At 32.6% G+C, this 13,096-nt stretch overlaps 1 protein-coding gene across 2 annotated transcripts in view; it reads right to left on the reverse strand.

The window, feature by feature from the left end:
- Nucleotides 1–4,934: 4,934 nt before the first annotated feature.
- LOC149772645 (uncharacterized) overlaps nucleotides 4,935–13,096 on the reverse strand; it is a 60,831-nt gene continuing 52,669 nt past the window's right edge. Inside the window, exons 20-23 of one of the 2 annotated variants that reach the window (XM_089947521.1) lie at nucleotides 11,109–11,591; nucleotides 10,111–10,191; nucleotides 6,697–6,747; nucleotides 4,935–5,599 (exon numbers count right to left, since the gene is read on the reverse strand). In XM_089947521.1, coding sequence (XP_089803647.1) covers nucleotides 5,312–5,599; nucleotides 6,697–6,747; nucleotides 10,111–10,191; nucleotides 11,109–11,591 — 903 coding nt within the window. In that variant the 3' untranslated portion in view covers nucleotides 4,935–5,311. The remainder of the gene's footprint in view (nucleotides 5,600–6,696; nucleotides 6,748–10,110; nucleotides 10,192–11,108; nucleotides 11,592–13,096) is intronic. The other variant, XM_089947522.1, reaches the window with a different exon arrangement.

Here is a 13,096-nt window from a genome sequence, read left to right on the forward strand (position 1 = left end):
TTAAACACCTTCATGAAAAGAGAACACCTCAAAATTTAAGAACTGATCACTCTATGACAATTACTAAAACCTTTGTTATACATCCTAGTTGTTAGATTGTACATTTTTGTGTCTGATTGTGCATCCTGGTTGTTAGATTGTACATATTAGCTGTCAGGTTGTACATCCAAGTTATCAGGTTGTACATCCTAGTTGTCAAATTGTAGTCTTATTGTCTGATTGTACAGCCTAGTTGTTAGATTGTCCATCCTAGCTGTATGATGATAAGTCTTGGCTAACTGTACAGCCTAGTAGAATGTACATTCCAGTTGTCATATTGCACATCCATGTTTTTAAACTGTACATTCTAGCTGTTAGGTTGCACATCCTAGTTCATACAATGTGTATCAAATGAAATGTTGACTATATTTACTCATGTAATGATAATGCTCATCTAAATAAACCATGAAATCATAGATGCGCCATAGCCTAGTACGCCAACATACCCAAATCATCCTGGTTTGTTATTTCGGCAAATTTTATACAGTCACCTTGATATGCTGCTGCCACAGTAAATGATGACAGATCTGAATCTACAATGACTGCATTTAGATGTAAGCTACACTAGCAAACATGTATCATATATTTTATCTACTTCCATCTGAAGTTACAATGACCGAGCAGTTAAGGCATTGGACTTGTCACCAAAAGGGTGTAGGTTTGATTCCCATTACAACAAACTGCCTCAGTCATCAACCATTTTGTGTCATAGCTTATGGCACTTTTCTCTGTTTGCCTCAAATCAATATAACCTTCAAAGTGTTGATATTCCAAAAAACACTCCCACCCATTCCATTATAGACATCTCTTCTACGAAAAGGGAATGACTCATATGAAGGAGCTGTAACAATGAAACAAACAGGCAAGTGACAAGGCTTATTCAAGATAATGTTTGCTGTCTTGGGTACAACAATAATCATTGGTTATAATGCAATTATACCTGATAAATGGACAAATTCAAAAGATCCGATTGATTATTCTAAAGTATATTTACCAACATAAATCAATTAAGCAAATACTCATCTTTACCTAATAAAATAATGTGTAATATATCTTCATTTATTTTTATTCCAATTATGAACCTTAAATATTTATAATGTATTCAAAAAAACTGTGCACCAGACTTTAACAAATAAAAATGATTGAGTCGAAATCCATCACATGACAAAACATTTCTGTGATTATCAACACTTTAAGGTGTTGATCCCCTTTATAACTATTTCATTATATAAACGATATGATATAAATTATCACTCAATATTGGCCAATGTGGGTATGTGAGAAAGTTTGCCAGTAGCTTCTCATGGGTGGTGGTTCTTTCTGGACTTTTCCTGGGTTCTTCCTCAATCACTTGTACTGGCCTATCTTGTGCTGAAAAATGGTGTTAAACCCTACAACAATGCAACAACAACAACAAAAGTCTCTCAATATCTGTTAAAATAAATAGGATCTGATATAGTTTATACCCCACAGTACCAATTATAATCTCACATATCCATCACTATACACCAAGTAATTTTATGAGTTTAATGCAATTGTTTAGAACATGATTGGTTATATATGGCAGCCAGTATATCTTGTGGTGGAAGAACCTGGGACAACCCTAGAAAATTTGACCCATGGGAACCAACTGGCAAACTTTCCCACATACCCAAGATGTCTCAGCCCTAGGCTTGAACCCATGCAGACAGATGTGACATGTCAGTGCTCTGTACAAGTGAACGTTTTAAACCATTCTACACCCACCCACTCACTACATACTATATTTTCTTGTACTATATACCAACTCATGGCTTTCTATGGAATGCATTGCATGGGATGATCAGTTAAGCCAATAAATTTGACACTTATTGAGTGTTGTTAAGCACACATACAACCCAGTAAATTTGTTGCTATGTAATACAACATCAATGTACGTCTCTCATAATGAGTGTAAGTCTATCATAATGCAAAAGTACGTAAATTGCATTAAATTATAATGTATATTTATTGTATGATTCAGTCACGAAATAAGATTTCAAAAATTGCTCTTTAAGTGTATTTTTATTCAACTTAATTGGTGGAAAACAGTTTAAATTCAAGTTATTAATTGCTGAATGACGTATATATATTACAGTGATTGTGACATTGGATATTTTTATTTAACCTGAAGAATATCAGACTTGAAAGCTCAGTTGGTTGTACCTTGGTCTCATCCATATATATCCAACAGGACAAACACTACAATCAATATATTACAAAATCTGAAACACAAGCAGCATCAACCTATATTTTCATTTTGCATGTGTTTTGCTCTGTGTTTAAGTACATATATAACCTAGTAAGTTTGTTGCTACATAATATGACATCACAGTAGGTCTATCATGATGAAATAATATGCAAATTCCATCACTTATAATGTAAATGCATGAATTATCGAGGTATAAATATAAGATTAAGAGATCTATTGACTTAAATGTATTACAATAAGTTTAAATTCAAGTTTATAATCATAATGTGTAATCGGATATTGTATCTCACCTGACATATATGGGGTGGCAAGCTCGTATGATCTCACCCACATATACTGAACATGTCAAACACTACAATCTATAAATATATTACACAATCTCAACCACAATCAGCATACACATATGTAATTTTGCATACTTTTTGTTCTGTGTTTAATCTCATGCAAACAACACAGATTCAACATGGTCTAATCATGCATTAACCACTACATCATGGTATATCTGGGTCTACTATGTTCACAGTGGGGTGTGCTGTATAACACACTTAAATACTGAAAACACCCTGATATAACACTGGTTCATCGTAACATTAAACATGATTTCAGAGATTACATTTTTAAATACAGTAAACTAAGTGTAGGTAAGATCTATCCAGAACAAAGACATCAAAATATGTACATCAGACTGTAAGTTATTATGCATGTAAACTGTCATGGTACTCGTGCATGAAGTAAAGAAAATTATGATTCAAATTGTAAAATGACAATTATTATAATGTATTTGTTTCTCACAAGAACACACATCCTTATGAACATAGCAATATCTGGCATGTAATGAACAAACAAACATTATATATATATATATATATATATATATATATATATATATATATATATATATATATTACATACATAACTTGGAATATACAGTTTTCTTACGCACACATTGAATAAAAATGAGTTCAAGTTAAAGCTTATACTTAACATTTCCACCTTTTAAACATAAGTGAATACACTTTAAGTCTATTTAAGTCTATTAACCATTCTAGCCATGCTACATGAACTTACAAAATGTATCTACAATACTGTAATTATCCTAATTTAGGTACTGCTCTAAAGTTGGTGCCTTAAAAGTAGTTCATTTGTGTGTTTTACCTGCAAAATTAACAATTACGATTACCACTTTTGTAGATTTAAAAGAATAATTATTTTAGTCTTTAAAGTCCTTACAATAAGAAAAATACCAAAAGAGGCAATACCACAAAAGTAATTCCCATTAAGATGACAACAAACCTCTAAATTTACAAATATGAAAGCAAATGCCCAAGGTATCAGTGGCAACTGGTGTCTTATACAGTCGACTAGCGGTAAGCTTAATGTTTGATGACTTTGTCTAATTTGTTTTGCAAGATGATAATCCAAGCACAAGTCATATTCTTTGCATGCTAAAGAACAATTTAAGGCCAATCCCATTTACTGATATTTCTTCTGATTGCTTAATTAACAATTCAATCCAAGAAATGCCATTTATGTTGACATTTCATTTGTAATACATGTGAGAATCAACATAATGTTTTTAAAACCTGTCTAATGACCGCATCCATCCCTCCCCTTAAACCTACCACCCAGCAGTGATATCCAAAAGTCTTTTACATCTTATACATGTCTTTACGAAAAATTAGCAAACTGTAGACAAAAATGTTGCCATCATTGAAATTCTTATAAAATTGACCTCATAATGTCTCAACAGTACTTCAAAGGGAGGAGGACACTCTGCTGCACCCTATTTTTAAGTGGGTAAGTGCATTTCAGACGCTCTGCTGCAGCTGTCTCTAAGTGGGCAAGTGCATTACACTCTGCTTGCTGCACCTTGTTTCTAAGTGGGCAAGTGTACTACAGACACCCTGGTGCACCCAGTCTCTAAGAGGACATGTATACTACATCAAGTTTGGTCTCATTTCATACATGCATTATATTCATAGTACTGTACACGAATGTGAGATTCAACAAAATGTTGATTGAGATTTTGAACAAATGCTGTGAGATTAGATATTTCTTAGCAATCATTTTTATGTATTAACTAAAACTGAAAAAAGATTTCTAGCTCAAGTTCACTTTTTACATTGTCATTGTTTGGCAGAAAAAGATAAAATTAGATGATGAAGAACAGAGTCTTGTAAAATGACAGGTCTTCAAAATAACAGCTGAGTATGTTTCTGTAATCAATGAAACCTACATATTTAAGTTATGAATGGTAATCATGCCACTGTGTAATGAAAAAAGTGAAAAATTCATCTGGTTTCAATTATCTGCAAGAATTGCTTATACTGCTCTAAGTGACTGATTCACTCTGATGTTATGACACTATTATTTTCTTTAAAAAGGAACTTGAAATAAAAAAGGGCAAATTTAATACTATATTGAATCAAATCACTGAAATCACCAAATTAAATTGCAATAAATATTTTTTAGATGTTGATTTATGTTCAACAGAAAGAGCATATTTTGTGATTAAAACTTAAATGGTGTGTACTATTGCCTGCTAATAAATGCTAATAATTGCAAGGTTGTATAAGGGATCAAAATTCTTTTTCTTTAAATTAACACTGAAAAGCATAATTTAGCAATAAATCAAACTTCGTTAAGAATGAGTATACATTTTTTTAAAAGCAAAAATGGATAATTATGAATAAGAGCTGGAGCTGGATTGGAAATATCTAGTGAGCAGCAATTCTCTAATCCAGTAGAAAATTTCATGGCAAAATCTAACCATGACGTGAGAAATTCTAATACAAACCTAGGAATATGAGACAATGAGTACGTGAAGCATTTTCACAATGGACGAGCACCAACTGTTACAACTTTAACAAAAATATCTGTAGAATTTATTAAGTTTTTGTTTCTAGTTAACATACAAACCTAAAATGATATCCCTCTCATAAATGCAACTCAAAGACAAAACAACTATAAAGAACAGTCAACCATCAAAATACAAATGTCAGTCAAAATAATGCACAAATTTATAACAATATTTATTTGTATCTACCAATAGTTCTTTCCTGGCTGCTGACTGTGAGGCTGATAGTATTGCCAGGGGTCCACAGGGGAAATCTGCTGACCTCCATAGGCATTAACTCCAACATAGGGATTGTATGCTATATATTCAGCCATGTTTTCTGCACTACTATGGTAGACCTGGGGACCCATGTATGCCAAATCATATGCAGAATACTCATAATCCTGTGAACGATCGCGTGAGCGTTTCTTGGCTGAGGCTATGTCCTTTGCCTTGCTTGCCCTGGTTGAAGGTCTTCCTCTATTTGCTTCAGGCTGAAAATTGAATTATGGGATAATGTTTTAATAACTGGACAATACTGATACATGCAATAATATCAGTGTTTATGTACAGTACTACCAGATCTAGCAGACCTCAATATAAAGGAAAGGTCTCCTTAAAGGCCATTGCAGAACTTCTTTTCATCATTTCCAAAACTTACAGAATTTAGCCCTGAAGTAATGGGCACATATCCCTTGAATGTTCCTTATAGATAGATTTCAATGTAAATAGATTCAACAATTAGACTGAAAAATGAATTATGAAATTGATATATATTATAATTTGGTGATAGCATGAAACATGTCCTGAGGAACCAACCTTTTCTGCAAAAAAAAATGGGATAATCCAAGACAGGTGTTCTCTCATTGATGTATTTATATTACAGAAGTTGGTCATGATTTGTATGGATTCCCATAACCTATTTTCCAAAATCTGAAGAGAGTGTGATAAAAAGGTCTTGAAATAAAAAGATTGTAATAAAATTGATAAAATAATTAGAATAAAACACTAAATTTAATCTACAATGTGGACTGATGCAAGAACCAATAAACAATGTCATGCAAATGGATGCCAGAGTAAACACCATGATGAGCTTTCGTCAAAATGAGCTCAACTAAATCTAATGAATTTGAGTGAATAAAAAATTAGGTCTTTCATGACAGGTTGTTTCAAGAATAGTTGTCTGTCACTAGAAAGATATGATTTTTTCACTCTGATACTTGACAATATTTGTATAAAACTTATAATAATGAAAAAGATGTTATACAAATATCCAAACGAATCAAACTGAAACATTTGTGTTAAATGTGCAATGTTTGTCATTGTGGTGTTAGCATGACATTGCAATAACATGGCTTATATGTGTGTTTCCACACATCTGTCCACACCGTAGCTTATCTGCAACTCAGTCTTTATGATTGTTCTTTTTCTGAAAGCCAGTGAAATGGGTGCTCATGGTTTTAATATATTTACTGAAATGAGTTATATCAACTATTCTTCTCTTATAATGATTACGGTTTGAAATTTCAATACATTTATTGTCAAGAATTGTTAAAACATACAAAAAAACATATAAGTGAATGAAACTTACCACTGCTGCTTTCCTTTTGGCATACTTAGAATCTTTCTTTGCTTCTTTACTCTTTAAGGAAAGACAAGTAAGAAATTTAAAGCAACAGGGTATAGATGAAAACAGTTGTACAGCCTTTAAAAAAATCATCCTAAGCTAGTAATTTTTTAGTATGAATTGCATTAATAGCAAATAATAATTTTTGTCCAAATTTTAATAAGATGCATGATAAGAGTGTCTTAGACACTCGGTCAAATGCATGAGAAAAGACAGTGACAGAAAAACAGAGTGGGCAGAAATAAATACATTTAATTTGAAGTCAAGAATATGGTTCAATAATCACATTTGATACTGAAATTTACTGATAATCTCAAAGGCAAGAATTACAAAACTTTTTACAAATAAGTTTCCTATTAATTAGTCTATATCTAAATAATGATCTGAAGTTAGAAACTAATTAGAAATTCTAAACAATTAGTTTGTAATATAAGTATAATTCTAATACAAAATAGACATTCACAATTATTTGACAATTACCAAACTCAGAATCAAAAACATAACACAAGATAATTCACACTCAGTTTTGTTGGTAACAGGTCCAAAATTTATTACACACCTATGAAGTGAAACTGAATAGTAAAATGTTTGCTAAGAAATGTCAAAGACAGTCAAGTAGAATATCCGCAATGAATAAAGCTTGTTCATGTATCAAAAATCTGAATCTCATCTATCATGGGCTGAAATTTAAACATTTGACATTAAAACATATCCTATAATTATTGAATATTTTCTGTCTCCTTATATGACCTTGAAGATCATATCTCATGATCTTCATGTGTCCATAATATTGTCAAGTGATCATTATATTACCCTGTGTTTCCCCTCCATCTTCAGAGTACTCCTGCTTTAACTTTAGCATATGACAACTGTGCTCATAAAGGACTTTAAACATTTGGAATATGCTGGCACTACCTTGTATTCTGGCAATGTCAATTGTCTTCAGGATAATGAATACATTCGTTGGTTACAAAACATGCCTTAGGTACACAAAGTATGCCTTAGGTAGACAATGTGTTGGTAACAAGACATGTAATAGGTACACAATGCGCTGGTAACAAGACATGCCACAGGTATATACTGTGTTGGTAACTAGACATGCCTGAGGTATAAACTGTGCTGGTAACAAGACATGCCTGAGGTAGACAATAAGATATGACTTAGGTAGACACTGTTGGTAACAATACATGTCATAGGTATATACTGTGTTGGTAACAAGACATGTCTTAGGTATGCACTGTGTTGGTAACAATACATATCTCAGGTAGACACTCTGCTAGTAACGAGACATGCCTTAGGTATAAACTGTGTTGGTAATAAGAAGTAAAGTGAAGTAAAGTGTGACACAGCTGTCAGTGAAGTAAAGTGTAACACATATATCAGTGAATAAAGTGTGACACAGCTGTCAGTGAAGTAAAGTGTGACAAAGCTGTCAGTGAAGTAAAGTGTTACACAGCTGTCAGTGAAGTAAAGTGTAACACAACTATCGGTGAAATAAAGTGTGATACTTAACTATCAGTGAAGTAAAGTGTGACAAATCTGTCAGTAAAGTGTAACAGCTGTTAGTGAAGTAAAGTTTGACACAACTGTCAGTGAAGTAAAGTGTGACACAGCTTTCAGCAAAGTAAAGTTCATGCAGAAGTGAATGGTTCAGATGCTTGGTTTCCAGAGTTGCTATTAATAGATCAATGTTCTTTGCAAGTTTACTGGTTGTAAATACACAGTTCTTAAAAAAATGAATACTCTTATTTTTATTTTGGTGTAAATGAACACTAGTCTCGTGTTGGTCAAAATTAGCAGCATGACCATATGCAAGGCATTCACTTCATCATTGTTCTAATGGGTTCAAAACAAAGTAATTGTTTTAAATTAATAATGATTGCTAGCCTTTTCAAATAAGAGTAAATTGCTGAATGAAGTTTGGCTTTGTTATTTTATGGCACGGCAACACAAGTTACATAGTGACAAGGCAATTGGAATACAGTGCCTTGTCCTAGGATATACAATGGTAGCCAACACGACTAATTTGATGGCTGAATTTAAACTTGCATCCTTTCAGTCAAACCTGTACCCTGTAAGTCTGGAATCCAGCAGACTAACAAATGAGCCATAATGGCTCCTACTGGATGAAGTAATTAATGGAGAAAAAAAAACAAAATGTATGTGCAGTAACTACAACACATGATATATATAATGATAGGTGCAGAAAACTGGGCTTTTCAACAAACTGTACTTCTATGTACAATAAGCCTGTTATTTTCATGGTACTGTCATTAGACCCAGATACCATTCAGGGCAGACTAATGTCAAAAGGTATCAAAGTATACTTCTATAGTTGCAGAATGAACAGAATTTGATTTCCCACATTTTTATTCTCATTGGGGTTGAACACTTGTAATATGTTCAAGTACCTAACTATCAAAGTAACAACAGCAAAGGGTTTAAGCAATCTTAAGTCACTCAAAAATATCCAATGGTGTGCAATTTCTTGTACAAATCTTAGGTGAACATCTATCCTGAAGTATGTCTATTTAAACAGAACATTATGCAAAAAAGCGAGTCCCTAATTAGCAACAACATAACAAATGACTGGGTATTTAAATTACTGTGCAGAAGCAAAACTGGAATGAACAGATGGATGGGTTACAAATACACTCCACCAAATTGAGACTAAATTGCTTTTCTGCAAACGAAAGACTACATGGCCAATTTATGTTAGGTCACTGAAAATATATAATGAATTGCAAAGACTGTTATTATTGCAATTATTAAAACCATATTACACTTTTATTATTTAATTAAGGAACAGAAGCCACAATCATGTAATTTTACATCCAATCTCCCCGAGTTCACAACAATTCAGTAACACAAGGTAACAGTTGTGAAGAAAGATGCACAATTAATGGACCCATTGCTAAAATTTCTCAATCAACAGAAGAATAGGAACAAATATACATCACATAAATGACATATCATGCTAAGTTTCATTTTTCTTTACATTATCGGATCAAAGATTATCCATTTATGGCTTGTAAATGCTTGCATGTAAATAAAGAGCAACCATTTTAAAAGATTTTGATAAAAAAACATTCTGATTTAAAAAAGCTCTGCCTCCTTATACATCCCCCTTAACATTTTAACTACATTATATTTGTAAATCCTTGTAACACACATATGAATTCTTGCCTGATCTATTGCTTTTTATTTTTGTTGTTTACTTTTGTTCTTTTGTTGAGGATAACAAGAACTGTGTTTTATGAAATACAGATTTACCCAAGACGATCCATTGACCCGATATATAAAAGTAGGTGTAAAATGAAATGGGAGAAATCAAATTCTGTCAACACACAGCTATATTGACTGACATATGAGCTTAACCTGAACTTGGATTCTTATGATGGTGGACTTGGGTTGAATGGTGGTCATATATTCAAATGGTGATCGAATCTTTCGGAGATGCTGACAAAATATAACCAGAATATCATCTTAAAACATCAAGTGCAAAGTAATTTAAAATATTTATGTAAACATAATACATTTTAATTCTATATTCTAAAATAATTTCAAGTTTAGACATAGTGCCAGGTATGACAGCTTGAGGCATCCTGTACCTGTACATATTTGGTTGTCAGACGTTTAGGTAAAACAGTTTTATTTGTCTTTCAGAGAATTTATTAGAAATAGATGCAATCACATGCATTTCTGCACTGAGAATAAATTTCTACATTTTTGAAATGAATTTAAGCATCAATTAAAGGACATAAATTGTCATGCAGATTGTGATAGGATTGTTTGGTTTTATAACCTACCATATAGATTCCCATACAGTTTAACATCAACAACATAAACCTTGACCTGCCACTGCATACTGCATCAGCATAACAGGGTCTATATTGTTTGTTCTACTGATCAGGGCCAACAAACTGCATAAGCCAATATCTGCCATTTTAAAGCATTAGGTGATGGCAGATCTGGGTGTATGCAGCCTACACATGGATCTGGCTTGTATGCCAGTATCTACATCATTTATAAACACAATATATATATATATATATATATATATATATATATATATATATATATATATATATATATATATATATATATATATATATATATATGATAATGAAATTCAACTAAACTCTTCTCAACCAAAGTGTTATCAAAGATAACAATGGTGAAAAGTTTTGGACCCTAATAAGTAAAATGTTAATTTCAATCATACAGAATAACCATGTGTTCCTGAATACATGATGTAAACGTCATAACGTTGTCAGTTTTTTTAAAAATCCAATTATCTTGACAACATCTGTCTCCTGCTAAGTTTGTATAATTGACGTTTAATGATTTGCAGTATGTTGTGCAATGTGCTTTACCTTATATTCCTCATCTGATTTTCTGGATTTACTGGAACGTCTCTTGCCCTTAGAATCTTTGGATGGTTTACTTTCGGAATTACTAAACGGAACTTTAACACCTGATGCTGACTGACCTGTATCATAGACTTCAGTATTTGAAGCCCGCTTTGAATGTGCGTTTTCCAATTTTTCATGTGAAGTATGTTCTTTTTCCCATGAGGAAATGATACCTTTATCAGGTGTTATACTCAGTCTTTCCTTTGATGAAGTCTGATCCTGATCATTACCACTGCTTTTATCATATCTATGATCATGTGGATCAAATCCATATTTTGGCACTAGTTTGTCGTAGCTCTGTGATGACTTCTGCCTAAATATTTGGTAGCCTTCCCCATCTGCAGATGTTCTCAGATTAGTAGATAAAATTGGCTCCAATACTGTCTGGTGTGCACCCTGGTTTTTATCTAGTCTAGAAGAATCTATGTAGTCATAGTTTTGACTCTGTGGGTACAGATGAAAATGTTCAAAATAATATTTCAAAAAACAATGAAGAGTAAGAAAAGGTAAAACTGATAACTCTGGTAAAGAAATTTTATTTTTTATATGTAGCTTGAAATAAAATACTGAGTGAATGGAAAAATATGTGAAAAAAAATTATTAAAATCCACTTTGAAGTTTTAAACATATGTGATTTCTCAATACTGAATCTGTATGTAACTGATACATTGTCTATGGATGTGCTGTTGAATAACGTTCATTTTGCAACTGGTAAAAAGATTACACAAAATAACCATGGTGAATTGTCTTGCACATAATGGAGATGAAGACAGATTATGGAGATACATGATAAGTCAGTTTTCAAGACTACCATAATTTGCAATCCATTCCAAGTATCTACCTATTTACACAAGATAACTATATGTAATTCATTATGTAAACTCTAAATGTATGAAGATACTGCTATGGTATGTATAGTTTTGATTCATTATACAAACTCTAAATGTAAGAAGACAGTCTGAGTTATGTATTTGTTTAACATATGTATTTTTTCATACAAAATCAAATACCATTGTGTCACAAATTTTCATGGATTTCTTTGTTTCCATGAACAACAAACCTTTGGCATTAAAGATGGCCTCACCTTGCCTACAGCAAACCCCACACCAAACTTTACACGTATTTATCATCTTAATTTAAAAAATGCTGGGCATGTGCACCTGCTGCCAATATTTCCTGCATTCAAATGGTTTAAAATACACCATAATGAATCCAGCAGAAAAACATGTACACAAACAATTTGCAAAATGTGGTCAATTCCACTAGGCAAGTTCTGAAATGATTTTTAGTTTTTCTGTTTTTAGTTAGAGAGGACATGTTTTATAGTGGATGGGCATCAACTATACAAATCTGAAATGTTTTCATGCCAGGATACTTTCTACCAAGTTTGATATTAAAAAACCTTGATTAATTTTTGAGGCTGCTTAAAGGTTTTCCTATATTTAATAACAGTGGCTGTATTTGAAGGCAGGTTGACATTATTTAACTTTTTTGTTGCTGTCTTTGCTTTTGTGGAGTTAATACAATTTTTAGCACACAAAAGGCTATATATGGAGTTTTTGGAGAAAAAACCAGGGAAAACCCTGGAAAGAATCCATGACCCACATGAAATGATCAGCAAACTTTCTCATATGCCCATGCTAACCATGCCTGAGACAAATCCACATGAAGAGAGGTGAGATGTGTGAGTTATCTATAAAACTGAATGCCTTAAATCACTCAGTCACCCACGGCCTCTGGTGTTATTTGTATAAATCGGAAGGGTCTACATGTTAAGATGATTTCTGTCATGTTTGGTTTACATTCTATTCCACAGTTTTGGAGAAGAAGTCAATTAAAGATTTTCTATAATTCTTGTAAAAGTGACTTTTTCCACTTTTAGTAACAGCAGATGTATTTGAATGCAGATTGGCATCATTTGTACAAACTTTAAAGGTTTTCATGCAAAA

This window comes from Sinohyriopsis cumingii, unplaced genomic scaffold (genome assembly GCF_028554795.1).
Source record: "Sinohyriopsis cumingii isolate HCF-2022 unplaced genomic scaffold, ASM2855479v2 utg001311l, whole genome shotgun sequence".
In the NCBI taxonomy this organism is placed as follows: Eukaryota; Metazoa; Mollusca; class Bivalvia; order Unionida; family Unionidae; genus Sinohyriopsis; species Sinohyriopsis cumingii.